The 21428-nt window shown below is 36.6% G+C and overlaps 1 protein-coding gene across 6 annotated transcripts in view; it reads right to left on the bottom strand.

The window, feature by feature from the left end:
- ANKS1B (ankyrin repeat and sterile alpha motif domain containing 1B) overlaps positions 1 to 21428 on the bottom strand; it is an 811229-nt gene that overhangs the window by 334822 nt on the left and 454979 nt on the right. For 4 of the 6 annotated variants that reach the window (XM_054574655.1, XM_054574656.1, XM_054574657.1 and 1 more), the window contains exon 15: positions 3231 to 3337. In XM_054574655.1, coding sequence (XP_054430630.1) covers positions 3231 to 3337 — 107 coding nt within the window. Of the gene's footprint in view, positions 1 to 3230; positions 3435 to 21428 lie in introns of those variants that run through there. The other 2 variants (XM_054574660.1, XM_054574659.1) reach the window with 1 other exon arrangement.

Genomic DNA, 21428 nt, shown 5'->3' with positions numbered 1-21428 from the left:
CCTGGGTGGAAAAAATAAAAGTAACTTTGAAACTTAGATACATTCTATATGTTGCAAACTTGGGTCAAATAGGTGGGACGCCAGAGGACCACAGCCGCATTCCCAGAGGCCAACGGGCAGCCTGAAGACGTGCCGAACCAGGGCGAGCTGATGTGTGACTTCTGGGGGGTGAGCAGGCAGAGTGGGGCCTGCATTCTGTGTTGACGGGGGTCATGATTACAGCACAGATCTGACTCTCCCGAGTCTTATGTGACCTGATGTCCTCTTGTAACTATTCATTGATTGTATCAATTTCCACTTATTTTACATATTTAAGGATTCAGAGGGGTCAAAACCGTGTGCACAACTACTCTGTAAACCAGAACTAGATACATAGAGAAAAAGTTTGGAATTTTGACTTTCAGATTCACACATCAATAAAATCAAGGATAAGTATAAGAGACTAAAGGAAAAGCAATAACTGATAGATATTTAAAAATAAAAGGGGGCTGGTCCTTCTTTTCTAGCCATGTGTAGAAGCTGATGTAAGAAATCTTTATTAAAGTTAATCATAGCAATGTAGATAAACATCCATATATTACGTTTACGTGTGAGAGCATGTAGAACAAAATGGGCAAAACATTTTGTAAAGATTTCAGTAAACACTTTGAAAGTTACTTATATGGATCCTTTAAAATTCCGACTCACTAATGGAATACTGATTAAGTGAAAAATTAACTCTTGAGAATGTTTCCTCAATAAAGTATATCTATGCATGGATGTACTGTGATGTTTCAATGAACATTAATTATATCTTTTTGATGGCTCTACTGTCTTGCTCTCAAAAGCTGATAAGACCTGCACCACATCATAGTTAACAGGAGTGTGATGCTTGTTGCTTAGGCAACAGGATGAATAAATGCAGGTCAGAATGTGCTTCAAGAAAAACAAAAGCTAGAATATGATACTGAGTGGAGACTGAGCAGCTCTAACAGATTTTTCCCCACATTAATGAAATCTGTTCCTTAAAGTGGGCCGATCATATTAGTGTACTTTAACTAAGTTCATAATGAAATAAATTAGATTCTGGAGATCAATAAATAATTTTTATAAAGGCAGAAATTGATTTTTTATGACAGCAGTAGCAAATAAATCGGGGCAGCAGCATATAAAGCAATAATTGGCAACATTATTTTATGATTTACTTCATTTTCATAAATAAGAAATTCCTCTAAATGATAATTCATTTAGAAGTTTTTAAAAATTCATTCTGTCTCCTGAAGAAAGTGTTTGGCTGACTAATCTGAATTAACCATGTTTTCTTAATTTATAGAAAATTACATACAATACTTGGAATACTTGGGATTAAAAAAATAAAGACAATAACCTATGGAGAAGGCCAGAGCCTGGTTTTGCCATGTGCGTACAGGGCGTCTGCCTCCCAGGTACATTTTGGCGTGCTTATACATAGTTCATTCACAAATGTTTGTTATGATCGCCAAATACTTATTTGAAACCTGTTTGATTAATCTTTCCATTCCAAGCTTTCAAAACAAGGATTATATTTGCTGGAAAGTGTTTGAAATGCAGAGGAAAATCATGCTGAATTAAAAAATTTCAAAGCAGCCAAGTATTCCAGAGAATCAAAAAACCTACTTAACTTCTTATGGGACCAGAATAAACTTGGACAAGGGTTGAGGAGTAGGAATGAGAAAGTCTTATCTCAGGTAGAGATAGGAGAAGGAATACTTATCAAAATGCGCAGTAAACATAAGTAACCATGCAAAGACTTTCATTATGTGTGATAGTTCCTCTAAGTCTTGATGTCATCTGTTTAGTGCCCTAACTCTGTCCTAAATCTGCTCAGCATCCTAAGACTCTGATGGCAGTTGAAGAAATCTTACGTTTTCCCTATTTCAGTACTCACAATATCTTGCCTGTCTAATCAGTGATGGTATTCTTAAACACCAGAAAAATAACAGTAGCTGTGTATTTCACTATAAAAAAATAGGTTCATAAAGAATTCTATATATACAATTACTTAGAGCTCATATGTTTTGATGCATTTATGTAGCTTTTTTAGAAAAGCTCATGAGGTGCACATATTTTTGGAGAAAAAGCAGAAGTTTAACAATTTGAGTAATTTTCAAATCTACAATAGTCAGGTCAGGCTTAGAGAAAAATAATCTCCAATGGAGATAAAAAGACATGACTAGCTCAGTATTTGGTTATCAATTCTGGTATTAATAAGCTACAGGTGTCGACCCCAGCATTTTATTTAGAAATAGCTATTAATGATTTCTACAAGCCATTTGCATGCTACATGCCTGTGCTGTGAAGCCCTCTCTAAATTTAGGGATAGGCAATACATGTGATGGGACCTTAAAAGCCAGGAAAGGTAGCAAGGATGGTGACGTAACTTAACAAGGGAAACTGATGAGAACCGGGGGAGGTATCTAAGTGATTAGAAAGCTGTGTTCCGGGTCTGCACATCGCCCCATCCTCCTGCCTCACCTATATTCCCCACAGTGAGAAGTTTGCACACAGCAGGTTTAGATTGCATGCAGACCAGGATTCAGAAATACATGAATGTACTTAGTCCATCAGGCTCTCTTTCTAAATATTGACAGCTAACTGATGGAAGTGTTTGTTTTCTACCAAAAATAATAAACAATACTTCAATGCTCCTCAGTCCGCATGTGTAAGAAAGTGAATGCTCTCCATAACTGTCCATCTGAAGGAGTGTGCTGACGAATTGAAGGTCGTCCATACAATTTAAACTGCTTATCAAACAATTATCAGGAAAAAAAATGAGCTTCACACTGTAAACAAAACAAATTGTCTAATCACTAAATGCTGATGCTCAAATGAAATATGTTTTTAGGAATCTAGAATCAACTGAAGAGTGCTATAATCTAACCGAATATTCTGTGATTACAAATTTATAAAAATCACACAAAGAATGACAGGGAGGATATGAATGTTAATCTTCTCTCACTGCCTATAAATAGTACTCTCACCGGTTCATTCATATAATACATATGTATACGGATGCCTATAGACATCATTTTTCAGCAAGTGTCTATATGCACACAGCAAGTTCAGTCCTAAGGGCATCCGATTTTCTGATGCAGTTACATATATAAAACTGACCAGTTTTGGTGCAAATCAGGCTGCCTGTGCGCCCTGTAAGACACATAAGAAGCAAAGACAGACAAAAGGCAGCTCTGTGGACACAGAGAGCATCTTACCATAAACTGCACATTGTCAAATCCATTAGCCATCAGGTGGTTCTCGTACTGAGGTAGCCCAATGCTTTCCAACCATTGTCCCACTGTTTGGACAGGGCATCTGGGTCCTGTAAGAGGATGAAGAGGGAAGCGTTTAAGCAGGGAGTAGCCGTCCACGGGGTAATAGCGGTAGTCCTGGGCTGAGAGGTGGCATTGCCACATCATGCTCCGGGGAAAGTTGCTATCAAAGGAGCCCGCCAGCTTGACAGATTAATGTTCTCAGCGAGAGAGCAAAGTCAGAAGTAAAACATAGTTTGCCAGGCAGGCTGCGGAGTATGACTTGATCCTAGCTCCACATTTCTTACATATTAATCTTTACTACCGACCAGTACGTCATACAGCCCCCAAAACCGGGCAGCAGAAGAAGGCACATCAAGCTGTCGGCTTAGGCTGGTCTGCGTTCTATGTGATTGTTGGAGTACTCCACAATGAGCAATGCACGGCCGGCAGCCAGAATTCTTTTTATCAAGTACTCCTACACTCATCAGTATGCAGCTCCATGCTCCCTGCTCCCCCTCGCTCGCTCCCCTTCATTACCCAGCCCAGGCTACACCTCGCATTTTCAATAATAGCCATCAGATAAGGCAGATATTTTTTTTTGTCTGCAAGCTGTAAGCTGCTTCCTCCTACACACCCATCCAAGCGTCAATCTTGAATGATGAGAGCAGTCAAAACAAATGCAGAAAATAGCAAGATTCAAAAGCAAACCAAAGTGCTTAAATCTGAATTGAATCTTCATACCGGTTATGCATTACAGAGCTATTTGTTGTGGAATTTTACGTTTCAAAAGACACCAGGAAATGCAAAGCTTTAACTATAGCTTATAGCGGAGCTCCCTACAGGTTCCCTTTGCCCCTTTCTTTCCTCCTCTTTCTTCTTCTGTCTAAAATGCAGCACAGATAAATGTTTGTGATCTAAAGCTTTCCAGTGTTTGGAAAATGATTCTCTTTCTTTAACATGCTGTATCAAAAGGAACTTCTCTGAGATCCCTGTTTTTCCCCCATTTTTGAATTACTGCAAAATACAGAAACTGCATCGCGATCTTGAAGTCAAGATAATTCATTTCTCGTTTGCATGGCTTCTTCCAAACAAAAATATCATCGGGCACAAGAAATCCTTTTCCCCTCTGATATTTATAACCCGTGTCTTCCAGGGTTACCATTCTAAATTAGCTATAAAGGTAACATTACTGGATAGATTTTTTTTTTTAATAAAGAAGAGAAGCCCTAACCAAAAATAATTCAAGAATAACAGATGTAAATGTGTGAGTTTTACTGAATGGCAGACAGATTGAGTAATTAATTTAATAATTAAGAGAAACGAGAGATTAATAATAGAACCCAAAGGGCTAGATCATCAGAAAGAATAGGTTCTTACTTCAGACTGGGTAAGAACTTGCAGAAAGGTTAGTCTAACCTCCTCTCCTCCTAGCTTCCCCCTCCCCACCAGCCCCTTCCAGAGGAGCCCCTAGTTACAGTGTTCCTGGGAGAATGTCATCTAGTTTATGCTTGAACCCTGCCTGTAACAGAGCTCTTCCTACTTATCAAGAAGACTCCATTTATTAGAAAGATATTCTACTTCCCACCTGACTCTACTCACTGGCTCCAGCTCTGCCTTTGGAGTCCCACAGACTGGGAACAGTGCTTTTTTTCACAAACAGTATTTTAAAAATTAAAAATAACTCCCATTAACCCCCGCCTCCAGAACAGTGCCTGGAACATAGTAAATGCTCACTGATTATTTATTGAATAAATGAAACATCGTTTTTCTTCTTTGCCCAAACCTTATCTTTCTCTGTTTCCTTTCTCTTTTTAGGAACATTGTCAACCTCCTGGAACACAGACATTAAACTTGAAAATGTCTCTCATACTCTCTCTTTCACTGTTGACATCAGTTTCTAAGCTCTTGGCGCCCCTCACTGTGGCATCTCTGGCCTCTATTCCTTTGATTCTGTTTTCTGTTTCACATTTATGGAACTTCGATTGACTTTAATTCTGCTCTCCTCATTCAGGTCACCTGGCTTAAGACAGCAGTGGCTACAACATTGGTCTTCCCACCCCTGATTTTTCAAAAAACCTGTGTTATATGTAGGTGTCAGAATAAGTTCTCTAAGATACTATTTTGATTATCACTCCCTTTTCCAAAACTGTTCCATGGTTTTCAGTTGGCTTCAAAATAAACTCTCAACTTCTTTGATGGTATTTTGAGGCCTCTTTATGATCTACTACAAATAATACATCTTTATTTCCCTCTCCCCAGTGTTCCCATTAGTTGGGATTACTGGCTGGTCTCTAAAGGCAGCCTGTTAACATATTATACTTCTGTTGGCTTTATTAAGTCCCCATGTTTTTGCCCCTTCGTTGGCTTAGAATCAGGTGACTCTTTATGAAACCTTCTCTAGTTCCCCCTAACAGGAATAAATCACTTTTTATCTATCTTAAGTGGCATTTTTAGACTTTCCATTATAACAAGTACTTTCTGTCTAACATTAGAGTTATTAGTGCACAAGACTTATTCTTGAATGTAGGACTATGGCTTCCTAGCACCGCACACATTAAGGAATCAGTATGAGTCTGCTAACCCAAATAATGGAACTTCATTTTCACAATTCAAACTACACAGAATCCTCCTACTTTTGATTTAAAAGTTTATTTTTGTTTTTAAATCTTTCCCAAGTATGTGAATTCTTTATTAAAGAAGGTAGATGGATTTCTAAATAGAATTTTCAGGTGAATTTTTCTTTATTATCCTCTCCCTATGTTTTACTTGATAATAATTTGTCCCTGATTGGTTCCAGATCTTTTAAGAAGGTCAAAAAGTTTGTAGCAGTCTAGAAATCAATTTTAAGAGATTCTGGTTGCACAACATTACCTGCATAAGAAGTTAAGAACAAACACTATTTCTCCTTGGATACCTCTAACACTGGTATGAGGGGGAATGAAATTAAGCATTAATTACAGCCTCTCCTAGAGCCACATCCACATTGTTCCCCTTGATCGTTTTAAGCTATGAGTAGGTGAATAAGCTACATAAAAACTGGGCAAACATCACAATAATGTTCTGACTTGGTAAGATATATGACGGCTGACCAGCTCCTCAAATCCCATCTCATCTCTAAGGTGCATACCAGGGCTGAAGTACAGAGAAGAGTGCCACACACATCTGAGGAATTAAATCATCTTTGTTAAATAAATGAATGCCAATGGAACTTGACTTTCATGGGGTTTTCATTTACTAATAGAAGGAGGTTGTCCATCTATCTATCTATCTATCTATCTAGAGGGGGGTTTCAAGGTCTAGAATGTTATATAAAAACAGCTCAGAGAAAATAATGGGTACTAATCACTTGACAAATTATTTTAGAAACTGATTGAATTTTATCCTTTTAACTGTTCAATCATTCAATTTATACTCAGAGTTCTCATATTTTGGTGAAAGGTTATAATGCTGGGGGTATATGAGTTAGGAGAGAATTGGGTAAGGGAGGTGGTAAGGCAGAGGGAGGAAGAAGAAAGGGCCTTGAGTCATGTTGTTAAAGTTATTTAGTAAAAGTATTTTCTCATGAGCCAAACCTCTAACAGAAACCTGGTCCAGGTCTGAAGGCCATTTTTAATAGTGTTTAAGTATACTCATATTTCTCACTTTATTCGAAATACTTTCTTGAAGTCTTAAAATTATGAAAGCATAACAATGCATTATTAGGCAGGCACCTGTATTCAACTAGAACTTCCCTAAGTCCCAAAAGTGAGATAAGAGGAGGGAAAGAAGGAACGTAGGGTTATTCTGGGCTACTATGTCCTAAGCAGTGTGGCGTGGATTATTATCCCCATTTATAGATAAGGGAATTGAAGCTCAGAATGTCTGATGAAACCAGGAATTTTCTTTGACCCAGCCTTTAAAAAAAATAATCCTGAGGGTTCCACTTCCCGAATGGCAGTGTAAAGTGTGCCACGGACCCTATCCCAAGCCAAACAAGCATAACTGGATAGAAAAATAAAACAACTATTTAGAATCTCTGGGAATTATCTCAAAAACATGCAGAAGATGAAGAAACATTTATTCAAGAATATCTACTAAAACTCGGTAAGAACAGAGAGCATCTGCGGCACTGGAGCCATGACTAGCTCTTCTTCTCCCTTCCCTCCCAGCTCAGCTGGAAAGAAACTCCACTCTGGGTGGCTGTGCCCAAGAGGACGGGACTCTGTCTCTCCTCAGCTCCCATCCACAGGATATGGTATCTTATCAAAAGGGGCAGGCCAGTAACATTTCTAATTCCCTCTAACTCCAAGTTGCAGAGGTTAAATTTCTGTGCATGGGTGGCTGAGATGCCACGGGCTCCCTTTGCTCATGCAAATCTATCACACTGTGGCAGACTGAGAGAAGCGAGGCCCTCCTTGCCCTCATCCAGCTTGACCACAGGCCTGAGGTTCCATGCCCGGAAAGTCCAGCTGAGAAAACGAGTCCAGAATGGTGGTTCAAAGATCTCACCAAAGGGAAGAGTAGAGAGAGCTGTAAAGCTCTATCCCAAGAAACTGATTTTATTTGAAATAGAGTATGAGAAAGTTCAAGCCTAAGTAGGTTATTGAAAACAAAGGAGATTTTTATGATAAGCAAGTAAAAGGAGACTGACTAGTAGCTCCCTTAGGGCAACAAGCTTAGTGGTAGGCCAGCTAGTTTTAGAGAATCAGAAAGAGAGACAGTGAAGAGGTGCCCTCTTGGGGTACTAACACACTTCCAAGGCTGGCCTTAATGTCTACTCCTGCTCGATTTCATTGGGCCAGACTCTGGAATAATTCGACAGCTCAGGGAGCTGTCAAAAACAAGAGAGAAATTGCTGGCAACTAGTGGAGCCTAATATCTGGGTGTGATCCCAAATGAGGCATAAAGCTTAAAAGAAAGGTTAGGGAAAGACAGGACGGGACCTCTGCTATGACCACTGTCATCCCAGGATGACTGTGCCCATGGGCAAGGCTGTACCCTTGAGTGGATAAATTCTGTGTGATAGATCCATAAAATGGGATATTGTGTGGCGATAAAATGAATTACTGATAGATGCAACAACATGGCTGAACTTTAGAAACATTATGATAAGTGAAAGAAGCCATTTGCAAAATACCATATATTTTGTAGGATTCCATTTATATGAAATATCCAGAAAAGGTAAATCTATAGGAAGAGAATGTAGATTAGTGGTTGCCTAGCAGTAGAAAGAGAGGCTTGGAGGTAAAAGGTCAGTGACTGTTAACAGATGTGGGGTTTCTTTTTAAGGTGATAAAAATGGTTTAAAATTGACTGTAGTGATAGTTGCACAGCTCCGTGCATATGCTAAAAACCACTGAATTATACACTTTAAATGGGTGAATTGAATGTTATACAATTTATACCTCAATCAATTGATAATTATGGAATAATAATAAAATTCAAATGATAAAAATAACTCTTAGATTTTCTTTAAATTTATAAGAACAAAATACATACAACTGTATATGTGTCCATTGTTATTGTTTTGTATATACTGCTATTTTTAGTGCTCTCTAGTTTTTTTTCTTTTTCCACTTTTTTTGATGGCTCCTTCCCCGAGTCCCTCCGCACTATCTGTATTATCCATCATCTCCTTCAGGTAACTCATGTTGACAAACTAGTGTGTATCTTTCATATACATTCACCAATTGCCACAGATACAGACGTGTACAAATATATATGCATATGTATATGATATGTATATGTGGGGGTATTTTTGGACATTTCTTCATAAAAATAAAATCATATCCCACTCACTTTTCTGAACCTTACTTTTCTCTTACAACAAAGCCTGGTGGAAATTCCACCAAGTGAATGATAAGCTATAATTTATTCTTTAAAATAAGTGCATAATAGTCCACAGTTTTGATACCCTTATTTTCTTCATTTCTTTGCATGTTCTCTCCAGGCCCATTCCTTCATTTTCTTTTTAAAAACTTTTTATTTTGAGTTAATTATAGATTCACATGCAGTTATAAGAAATAATAAGAAAGAGATTCTGTATAGACTTCAGCTGGTTTCCCCCAATGGTAGCATCTTCTACATCTATAGCATGATATCACAATTAGGTAATTGGCATGGGTAAAATCCATTGATCTTATTCAGATTTCACCAGTTGTACATGAGCTCATTTGTGTGTGTGCATGTATATATTGTATGCATTTAAGTCTTTGCAATTTTATCACATGTAGATCATGTGACCATAATCAAGGTGAAGATAAATATAGCACCATCACAAGGACCCTTCTTGATATTCTTTGATAGCCATAGCCATCTCCCTCCCTCCCCCATGAGCTACTACTAATCTGTTCTCTGCCTCTATCATTCTGTCATTTCAAGAATGTCAGATGCATGGAATCATACAATATGCAAGGTTGGGATGGTCTTTTTCCATTCAGCATAATCCCTTGAAATCCATACAAGTTATTCTGTGTATCAGTAGCTCATTTCTTTTTATTGCTGAGTAGTTTTCCATAGTATTGATATATCAGAGTCTGATGAATGATTCACCCATTGAAAGACATTTGGGTCACTTCCAGCTTTTAGCTGTTATGAATAAAGCTTTTATGATTGTTAGTATACAGGTTTTTCTGTGAACATAAGTTTTCTTTTCTGTAGGATAAATGTCCAAGAGTGCAATTGCTGGGTCATGTGGTAAACAACATGTTTCATTTTATAATAAACTGTCATATTACTTTCCAGAGTAGTTGTACCATTTTACATTCTATTTAGAAATATATGAGAGATAAAGTTTCTTTGCATCTTCACCAGAATTTGGTGCAATCACTATTTAAAAAAAATTTTTTTTAGCTATTCTGATAGGTGTGTAGTAATACTTCATTGTGGTTTTAATTTGCATTTCTCTCAGGGCCAATGATGTTGAACATATTTTCATGTGTTTATTTGGCATCCACACATCCTTTCTGGTAAAATGTTGGTTCATGTCCTTTACCTATTTTCTAACTGGATTGTTTGGTTTTGATATTATTGAATTTTGAGGGTTCTTTATATATTATCAATACCAGGTCTTTGTAGAATTTTTATTCACCAATATTTGCTCCCAGTCTGTAGTCTGTCTTTGATTTGCTTCAGTTTTTTGCAGAGCTAAGGTCATGAATTTTCATGAAGTCAGTGTATCAACTTTTCCTTTGATGATCATGTTTTTGATGTCTACCCTGTTATTTTTAACTTTTTTAAATGATCATTTAAAAAAGATGTCTGTATTAAATAGCCTATAATGAATTATTTTAAATCTGGAATTATTAAAAAACTTAAAGTCTGGTGGTTTACATTTTAATGGGCAAATACATTTAGGGTAATGAAAAACCATGTTTTATTTTAACCATTTCATCTTATTATATGTTTATATTTATTTACAACTTTGTTTCCTTATTTTCTTTTTCTTCAGTTTTGTTGGTCTGGTGCTATTCCTATTCATTCCATTTTTCCCTTCTGAAATTTGAGATTTTGTCATACTTCTCCACTTCATTCATGATTTCTTTTTCCTACTCTAGATATCAGATATACTTTTTTAGAATTATTTGAAAATAAGATACGAATTCCCTCTTCAATACACTCTATTTCTCACCTACTCCAGTAAAATTAGGCTTTCAGAATATTTTTTCTTTATTCTCCCTTTCCTACAATCATGTGTTGTAATTTCCAAAATGCTTTTCCTTTACCTATTGCCAACATATTCTTAGGTTTTGCTGAGAATCATTTTAAAAATTTTGTTCTAGCTTATTACTAGTATTTTACTTATAGTATATTTCTTCTATTTAATGAACCCTTATTTAATATTTATGTTGAACTCTCACAATGTATTTATCATATCAATTTGGATTTAATTATTGTAAAGATTTTTTGAGCACTGTTATATCCTCATAACCTTCTCCATCTTGATATTTGTTTTTATTTGTACTTTTCATAATACTTTCTCATATACCCCAAAATATTTTGAACTAAATGAGAATAAAATACAGCATATCAAAATTTGTAAATGTAGCTAAAGTGATACTTAAAGAGAAACTTATAGCATCTAATATTTATATTAGAAATAAAGATTTCAAATCAATAATTTTATCATCCAATTTAAGAAATGAGAAAACTAAAATCCTACAAGTAAGCAGAAATTTAAAAAATTAAAAAATAAATACAATAGAAAAAGGAAAAACCAACTGAATAAATCAATGAAACCAGGAACTATTATTAGAGATAGCCAATAAAATTGATAAAGCACTGGTCAGGCTAACCAGGGAAAAACCCAGAATAAATAATTTACCAATATCAAGAATGAAAGAAGTGATAGCCCTACAGAGACTTAGCAATACTACAGGTATTACTAAGGATAACAAAGAAATACTATGAATAATTTTATGCTAATAAATTCAACAACTGAAGTGAAATGGATAAATTTCTTGAAAGACACAACTATCAAAGCTCACTCATGAAGAGTTTCCTACCTGAATACCTTTCTATTAAAGTAATTATGTTTATACTTAAAATCTTTTATAATTCAAGACATGAATTCAGCATGACTCTGATACCAAAATCATATAGACGTGGTGAGAAAAGAAAATGATAGACCAATGTTTGTCATGCATACACATGTAAAAATTCTCTAAATCTCAACAAATATAGTAAATATTATATAAAAATAATAAATCATGACCAAGTTGGGTTTATCTCAATAATGCAAGCTTTCTTTAACATTCAAAAACCAATTAATGTAACTTACCATATTACTGACTAAAGAAAAACCATATGATCCTCTCAGTAGATGCAGAAAAATATCATTTGAAAAAAATCAACATCCATTTCTCATAAAAACTCTCAGAAAACTAGAAAGGAATTTCTTAAACCTCATAAAAAGGCATCTATAAACAACCTACTTGTGAAAGATTGAATACTTTCCTGCTGAGTTCAGAAAAAGGCAAGGATGCCCACTCTCACCATTTCTATCTAACATTGTACTGGAATTGTCGCTAGCATAATAAATTATGGAAAATTTAAAAAAATGTGTCCAGATTAAAAGGAAAAAGTTAAACTGTTTCTGTTCACATATCACATGATTATCTATGTATAAAATTCTATGAGATACACATAAAAAGCTACTAGAATAATACATTTAGCAAGGTTGCTGGATACAAATTCAATATACAAAAGTCAATTATATTTCTCTATACTAACAATGTACAATCAGACCTTGAAGCAAAAAATTGCATAATTTACAACAGCATACAAAACAGGGAATCATAAAGAATAAATCTGCCAAAAATTTGTCAGACCTACACACTTAAAATTATAAAGCACTGCTGAAAGAAATCATATAAGAGCTAAATAAATAGAAAGATAAACCATATTCATGGATTGAAGGACTCAACATTGTTAACATGTCAGTTCTTCCCAAATTTATCGATAGATTCAATGTAATTCCAATCAAAATTCCAGGAGGCTTAAATGTGTGTGTGTGTGTACATTGTCAAACTTTTCCTAAAACTTCTATGGAAATGCAAAGGACCAAGAATAATCAAAATAACTCTAAAAAAGAACAAAATTGGAAAAGGTGTGCTATTTGAAGTTAAGACAATATAACGTTATGGTCATTAACACAGCAGTGTATTACTCTTAAGATAGACAAAGAGATAAATTGAACAGAATAAAGGGTATAGAAACAACCTGACACCCAGAAGGCTGATTGATTTTTGACAAAGGTGAAAAGGCAATTTGGTGAAGAAAGGAGAGCCTTTTCAATGAATGGTGCTGGAACAACTGGAGATCCATATGAAAACAAATGGATTTCAATCCATATCTTGTACTTTATATAATAATCATAGTTTTAAATGTAAAATCTAAAACTATAAAACTTCTAGAAGAAAATTTAGGAAAAAATTTCAGAGAAAATCTTGAACTTGGACAAGGCAACAAATGCACAATTAGAAAAGAAAAAATAATCATTAGAATTCATCAAAATTTAAAAATTCTACTCTTCAAAAGACATTATTATGAGAATTAAAAGACAAGCTGCAGATGAGCAGAAAGATTTGTAAATTATATCTAATAACAGACTTGTATCACAATATATAAAAAACTAAAAATGTAATAAATAAACAACAAATCAATTATTTTAAATGAGCTAAATATTTAAACAGGCATTTTACCAGGGAAGACATATACACAGCAAATAAGCACATGAAAAGATGTTCATCATTAGATATTAAGAAAGTACAAATGAAAACCATAATGCGATGTCTCTTACTAAAATGTCTAAAATCAAAAAAGCTGACCATACCAAGGGTCAACAATGATGTGGATCAACTGGGATTCTCAGGCATGGCCAGTGGGAATGTAAAATGGCACAGCTACCCCAGGAAATAGTTTGAGTGTTTCTTAAAAAGTCAATATACATGTACTACCTGGCCCAGCTATAGCACTGCTGGATATTTACCCATGTAAAATGAAAGCATATGCCATTCAGAGACTTATACATGAATGTTCATAGCAGCCAACAACTGGAAACAGCTTCAATGTCCATAAACAGATGAATAGATAAACAAATTGTGGCATATTCATGCAATGGAATATTACTCAGCAATGAAGAGGAACAAATTCATGCATGCATCACATGGATGAATGTAAAAATAATTATGCAGAGTAAAAGAAACTAGACCCCCTCCAAATACTACATTTTGTATGATTCCATTTATATAAAATTCTGGAGAATGCAAACTTATCTACAGTGATGGGCAATAGATCAATGGCTACCTGAGGATGAGAAGAAGGAGAGTGGCAGGGATGACAAAGGGACATGAGGACACTTTTGGAGGTGAAGGATGTTTATTTTCCTGATTGCGGTGATAGTTTCACAGGTATATCTATCTGTTAACCATCAAACTACACTTTACATTTGTGCAGTTTATTGTAGGTCAATCATCCCTGAATAAACCTAGTGTTAATGTTTTTTAAAAAGGATGAAAAGGAAATAAAGAATGGTGGGAGAGGGAAGTGACTTATCTCAGACAAAATTATTAGAGAATGCCTCTCTGAAAAAGGGACATTTGAATAGAGACTTGAATACAGTGAGGGAGCAAACCATTCTGTATTTACAAAAAGAGAATTTGAGGCAGCTCACACACTAAGTCCAAACTCTAATATCCTGTCCTCTATCATAATGGTCCGGTGATGCTTAAAGGTGGAGGACTGGCTTACTTTTGGCATGTTCTTCACTGTCCTCACCGTGCATCATGTCACCATCAAAGGCCTAGCCAACTGAGACGAATGTATACTTACTCAAGGATACTGTCTGAAAACTGTTACACTTGTATTAAAGTAAATCCATGAGATTAATTTAGGTTTCTAAAATTAATTTTCTCTTTTAAAAGTAGAAGGCAGCTAATATTCTGATTAATTTCAGACATCCCTTAATTAGGCTGTTAGTTAATGGGGGAGGAAGATGCTTCTTTTTCTATTTTATTCATCCTTCAGCGTTGACTGACACCTTCAGCAAATACTTACAGAGCACTTCTTGTTCCACGCATTTTTGCTAGGAGGTGGGGATGTAGCTTTGAACATATGCCATTTATAGGTTAGTAGAGAAAACTGGTTTACTGCCTAGAAAATGTCATCTGAGATTAGAGGAATTAAAACTTAGAAATCTGAGTGTTTATTGTGGCCATAGAGAAAGAAGAAATGAATGAGAGAAAGATGCTTATGTGACTCCAGTTTCCATGAACAGAAGAGAAATGTAACATACTATCTGTTTCAATAGGTGTTGCTAGATGAATCAGTTAACATGGGTAAAATGATTTGGCCGAAGTGGCAGTTATCAAATTTGTTTAAGTAGGAAAATGATATTTAGGAAGGTATAAAGAAGAGCCTCTGGAGAAGAGTTAAAAAAAGACTGGCTAACCACTCACAAATGCACTAAGTACCTATTTGTCCCAGCACCAAGGTAACAGACAAAAGGCATGTACTTCTCAATGAATGTGTCTTCTGATCTACACCATATTTAAAAAAGGGAGCTTGTGTTCATTGAGCACCTGCCATGTGTCTGATCTTTTAAACGTTCTCTTATATAAACTAATAGCAAACACTCATTTACTCTGGTCAGATTCTAAATGTTCTGCATGCATTAGCTCATGATACTTTCCGACAACTCAGTGAAGTACCATTGTCATCATCTTTCACAGGGGAGGAAAATAAGATCCATGGGGCCGTAAGTTGTGTAAAGTCACCCTGTTAGACTATGGCCCTGGCAGCCTGGTTCCAGGCCATAGCTTTTAGCCACGACTCCGTACTGCTGCCCTGTGCAAGGTGCACAGGGTAGGCAACCGGCCCTTCTGCAGGAGGGAGGCTCAGTGCCCGTGCACAGCCAGCAGGTTTGTCTTGAAAGCTTGACCCAGTTTTTCTGTTTATTCCTCTTCCCATTCTTCACCTTACATTCATTATCCTTGGGAAAAAGCAGGAGAGAATAAGGAGAGGTGGGAGAAGGGTAAAACCTATCACTGGATATTTGTACTCCACTCTAACAAAGGGCTTTTCAGTGATTCCAGAAGACAGCAGCTTCCGTGTCATTTCCACATGGGTGCTCCCGGTCTGCAGTGCATGGATGCTGGAGCTGCGTGTCCAGGGCGAGACTGCCTCACCGAGAGCCAGCACAGCATGATTGTCAAGAGCCCAGACCCTGGAGCCAGGTGGCCATGGGTTTGAATTTTGGCTCTTCTTCACTATATAAATATTTGCTGTGTCTGTGCTTGAGATGGAGCACGGAGCAACAGAAAGAGCACCGTTCTGCTTGGGTAGGTTCTGTGGCTTCATTCTTCTTTGGTAAAGTGAGGATGACACCCCACCCCACCTACCATATGGTTTTGTTTGACACTCAGCACAGAGCAGCCTGGTCTCCATGTCCATCCAAAGGCAAAAAGAGAAGAAGGAGGCGGGGCAGCAACCGCAAGAAGGAATGGTTTTTATTCCCAGCTTCAAAAGTGAAAAAAAGGGACTATTGGTTACTTATTCCAACATATTTCAAATAAAGACTAGTCATTTTTGAAGAGACTGGTAAAAAAGCCCACTGAAATCAAAAGGCTAAGCCCCTATTGGAGAGAAATTGCATATTCAACTAAGAACAATAGCAATGGTTTCTATGTGAGCCTACTTTCCTATCTTGTAAAGCTTGCCATACAGGGGTAGGAACTAGGATTGAACAATGTTTGTTCCTGTGGGATAGTATAAAGGAAGATTCTAACGATTCTATTTTTAACTAAAAAGCATAAGTATCTCATTTTTTCCTGTTCTAAAGAAAGTCCTCTGAACGGAGAAATATAAATTACTTATCTATTTTCCTTATGGAGAAAGTGACAATGAAAATTAGGAGGAAGAGAGATAATGCAATAAGAACAATGCTTCTTTCCCAGATAAAAGGACAGCCACTTGGCAATACAAACAAATGTAAAGCAGAGGTGGAAGACAAGGAAAAAGAAAAGAGATTAGTCATTCCAAGAATTGTGCAGTGTTGTGGGTCAATGGAGTTCTGGATCCTGAAGCCAAGATTTAAGGAGGAAAATGTTCCAAGATTTATACTTTGGTGTTTAAATGCTAAGGGAAGTCAGGAGCTCAGATTCAATTTCTCCTACGGCCTTGAATTTTATTTTGAACTAAAAACTTCATGAAACACTTAAGAAATACCAGCCTTTACAAAACAGATCTGACAACTTATGCACTGGGGTATGGTCTAAAATAGGAAATGAAATTTAAGTCTAAAATGCTAAAATCTTCTGGCAGACAGCAAAGTATATATGCCTATATATCTATATAGATATATATCTCTCTATATAGATATACAGATATATTTAATCAGGGCATACCTGCTTTTAAGAAATGCTAATTCCATGATTTAATTCTTCTTTCCCCTTCCTTTAAGGCTTCTCAAAAAGTTTGAATCTTTGAGAAGAAGCCAAATACAGCTTAAGCCACTGAGGCCTCCTGTGTGCCCGTGGCCGTGTTAGGCCCGGGGGGAGGAGGAGGCCTGTTCTGCCCCCCAGGACCTGACAGTCCAGGGGGGAAAGTGCTGTGGAGGATGACAAGTGCTGTAATGGCAACATGTAGTAAATATAAAAATTGCAGAATAAAGGAAAGGCTGCTTAATTTGGCTTAGGTAAAGGGCGTATGAGAATTTACAGAAGAGTTCATTTGATCTGTGACTTGAAGATTTAGTAGGAGTTTGTGAGGCAAATAAAAAGAAGATGGTTATTATAATGGTTAATGTTATGTGCCAGCTTGGCTGGGTGCAGGGATGCTGCGAGGCTGTTTCCAGAGGGTATTCACACCTGAGTCTGTAGGCGAAGTAAAGAAGACCACCCTCCCCAGTGGGGGTGGACATCACCCAATCTGTGGAGGGCTTAGCAGAACGAAGTCAAAGGAAGAGTGGATTTACTCTCTGCTTACACTGTGACATTCATCTTTTCCTGCACTTTGACCTTGGCACTCTTGGTCCTGGAGCCTTCAAACTAGGACCAGGACTTCCACAGTCAGCATCTAAGGTTGTCAGGCCTTTGGACTCAGACTGAATTACACCGTCAGCTTTCCTGGTTCTCCAGCTTGCAGACACCAGAGTGTAAAACTTCTCAGTCACCGTAATTGTGTGGGCCAATTCTTATAATAAATCTCCTCTTAGGTATATCTGTACATATCCTATTGGTTATATTTCTCTGGAGAATCCCGACTAATACAATGGTAACCCTGACAGAGGGAATAATGTGAGGGAAAGGCATATGTGAGTAAAAAAACGATGCAAAAATTAATTATTGCCAGAATTCAAAGGCTATATGTGCATGTCTAAGGAGGGATGTACCACAGGGAATGGGGTGAGATATGAAGGCAGAAGACAGATAATCAAGAAACTTGTATGTCAAGGAGAAGAATATTTTCTTTCTCAATAACAGAGGGATATAATCAAATTTTTGCTGCATAAGCAATGTCTGGAAGGACGTGAGAGATAGGCTATTGCAGGGAAGAAACAGGAAGCAGGGAGACACAGGAAGCTTGTAAGGCTCTTTCTCATATAAAGCAACAGACTAAAGGACACAACCAAATATTTTAGGGTCAGTCTCTAAGTAGAGGAAATTCTAAATACCAGTCTCTTCAAACCCTCCCAAGTAAGCCTTGGTTCAACGACTGACTGAATTTCCTGTCAATGGAGCTTGGCCTTCCATGCTTCAACTACAGAAGTTAGGGGCTTGGCTCTTCTCACAGAGACCTTATCCAATTGCCTCAAACTTAGCTTGATAGTCATGGCAAATGAACACTCTGGACAGAAGGACAATAAAATCCCAAGTGTTCTATGCATGTATTACAATGTGGTGAAAAGGAAATGAATACATGGTAATTTTTAAAAAGATGTTTGATGTGAAGATTAAAAGAATTGATCAATCTGGAAAGTGCTTAGATTAGTACTTGGCATAAATCATGCATTGAACAAATATTAGTGAAAAAAATAAAAATATTCACTCTATAATAAATATTAGTTATATGTTATTACCTATAATGGTATTTATAATAAACAATACATATAATAATGTTGAGCTATATATATATATATATATATATGTTAATTCTTACCTGAGGATATGTTTATTGAGTTTAGGGAGAAGTGTCTGACCCAAGGCCTGCAGGTTACATGCAGCCCAGGATGGCTATGAATGTGGCCCAACAAAAAATCGTAAATTTACTTAAAATCTTTTTTTGCTCATAAATTTTCATTAGTGTTTGTGTATTTAATGAGTGGCCCAAGACAACTCTTCTTTCAGTGTGGCCCAGAGATGCCAGGGAAAGGTGCTGGGGGGAGAGAGAGAGAGGAACATCAACTGGCTATCTCCTGCATGCACCCTGACGGGGATGAAACCCACAACCTAGGGATGTGCCCTGACCAGGAATCAAACCTGCAGCCTTTTGGTGTAGAAATAATGTTCCAACTGAGCAACCGGGCCAGGACCGTTATTAACATTAATTGGCTCCTGAGCCATAAGCAAATTTGAAAAAATCAACTTGCTGAGTCAGTCAAACATTGTCTAAAATCCATGAAATCCATGATTCTGAAAGAACTCATCAAGAAACTCTGGGTCAGATTTAATACCCATCACTCTAACAGATGTCTTGTGATTAAGTATGAAAATAGATAAGGCGCTGAATTCATTTAATCATCTTAGCTTGACAATTTTAACTATTATGAAATCTCATGTGTAAATACCCACTGTGATGAAGACTTGTTTACTTTCTTGATAGTCAACTAGTAAATCTGATTTCTCTAAAACAGAAGCCCCTTCAAAATATTTTTAACGTCAAGGTTAATGTCCATTTTCTACTAAAATCCTGAAAAGTCAGGGCTAAAGACATGGTTTTGCTTAATTGTCTCAGCAACCACAAAATGTCTCTTTAGATAAAGTGGGATGACTTTTGAGAGAAATTAAGCCTCAAGCTTGCATGTAATCCTCAATGCAAGACAATCTCAGTAACTTCACAAACAGAAATTTTAATCTATTTCAGATAGAGGCTCTGGCTGAAAATTAGAATATAAACCCAAAATAAAAAAGAAATAGAGCTGGCTTAGAAATGTTGAATTAACAGACCGAAACAACTTCATTCCATAATATAAACATATAATTATGTAATTTAAAATAAGCACTGAGATTAATAATGATTCAAAGTCATGGGGATAGAAAAAGAGCTTCCTCTTGTTTTCTAAAAAACTCAGAACCAAACCTGGTAATAAGTCACGAACAGTTGTTTTCACCACGCAGCATCCATTCCTCTCCTCTGCTAATGACCCAATTTTCTATTTTTCTCAACGGGGAGGATCTTAACCCTTCACTCGCTCTCAGTTCCTGTGCTTTGAAAAGAATATCTTGCACCCCATCTTCAGGGATGGACACACAACTCGAATCTGTATACAAATCCTTGATAACTTGCTTCTAATCAACAGAATACCTCAACATTTTGCGTATGTTACTTCCAAGATTAGATTACAAAAATTCAGACTTCATCTTACTAGGAGACCCTTACCTTGGTTGTCTTTGATGAAACAAGTTGTTATGTGGAGTCCCAATGGCAAGGAACTGAGGAATACTAATGGCCAGTTGGGAAAAGAGGTCCACAGCCCAACAGCCCAAAAGGAACTGAACCCTGCCCATTATCATGTGCATGAGCCTGGAAGTAGATCCTTCCTCAGTTGAAGGATCGTTCCAGCCTTGACCAACACAGAGCCTGACACTTTGTGAGAGAGCCTGAAGTAAGAACCCAGTAAGCAATGCCCAAATTCCTGACCACAGAAACTATGAGATTTTTTAAAAAATGTGTGTTTTAAGTTGCAAAATTCTGTGGTAATATGTTATGCATCAATAGCTATCTAATACTATTACTAATAATACATCTGTAAACTTATGTTCCCCTGACCAGAGTTTTTCACTCAAGGTTGAGCATATGACCAAATTCAAGTGAATAAAAGACTCAAAACAAAAGAGTTTTGTTAATCTACCTTACCCCTCCTGTACACACAGGACAAACACTGCGAAGACGTAGGCTTGCTGGTATTGGCAGTCTTATTTCTACCACTTTGGAACCTGAAAATAAAGCCAATAAGAATAGTGCAGAGAAATAGGAAGAAGCAGTGTCCAAATACTCTTTTGAGACCTCAGGATCAAGCCGCACCTAAAACTTGAATTTTTCTTGGTTTTTTAAAATATATGTCCTTTATATTTTGCAAATATTAAAAAAATATATTTTATGTTTTAGAAATATACTTTTATGTTTGAGTCAACTTGAGCTTTAAGAGCCAAGATATTCCATAAAAGAGTAATTTCATTTCTTTCCTTGTTTTTGGTTTTGTCAAGTAATATTTTACTCTATGTATAAAACAGGGATTGCTGATAGATCTAAGAAACTTGGTGGTCAATAAAGGAAATCTCTTTTTTAGCACCTCTAGACTCTAAGATAAATTTTTAAAAATAGCATACTAAAGATCATCTCAGTAGCATTCATATAGCTAGCTGATATTAGAAAGAACAAGAGTGATGTTGCTTTAAATTCTATAATCAGTACATATTTTGTTTTTAAATATTAACAGTTAAATTTCTAATATGTTGCTTT

Source organism: Pteronotus mesoamericanus, unplaced genomic scaffold (genome assembly GCF_021234165.1).
Source record: "Pteronotus mesoamericanus isolate MK-2021 breed Mesoamerican mustached bat unplaced genomic scaffold, CSHL_Meso_final contig_263, whole genome shotgun sequence".
NCBI classification, from domain to species: Eukaryota; Metazoa; Chordata; class Mammalia; order Chiroptera; family Mormoopidae; genus Pteronotus; species Pteronotus mesoamericanus.
The sequence above is the reverse complement of the archived record's forward strand: the minus strand, read 5'-3'. Positions and strand labels throughout refer to the sequence as shown.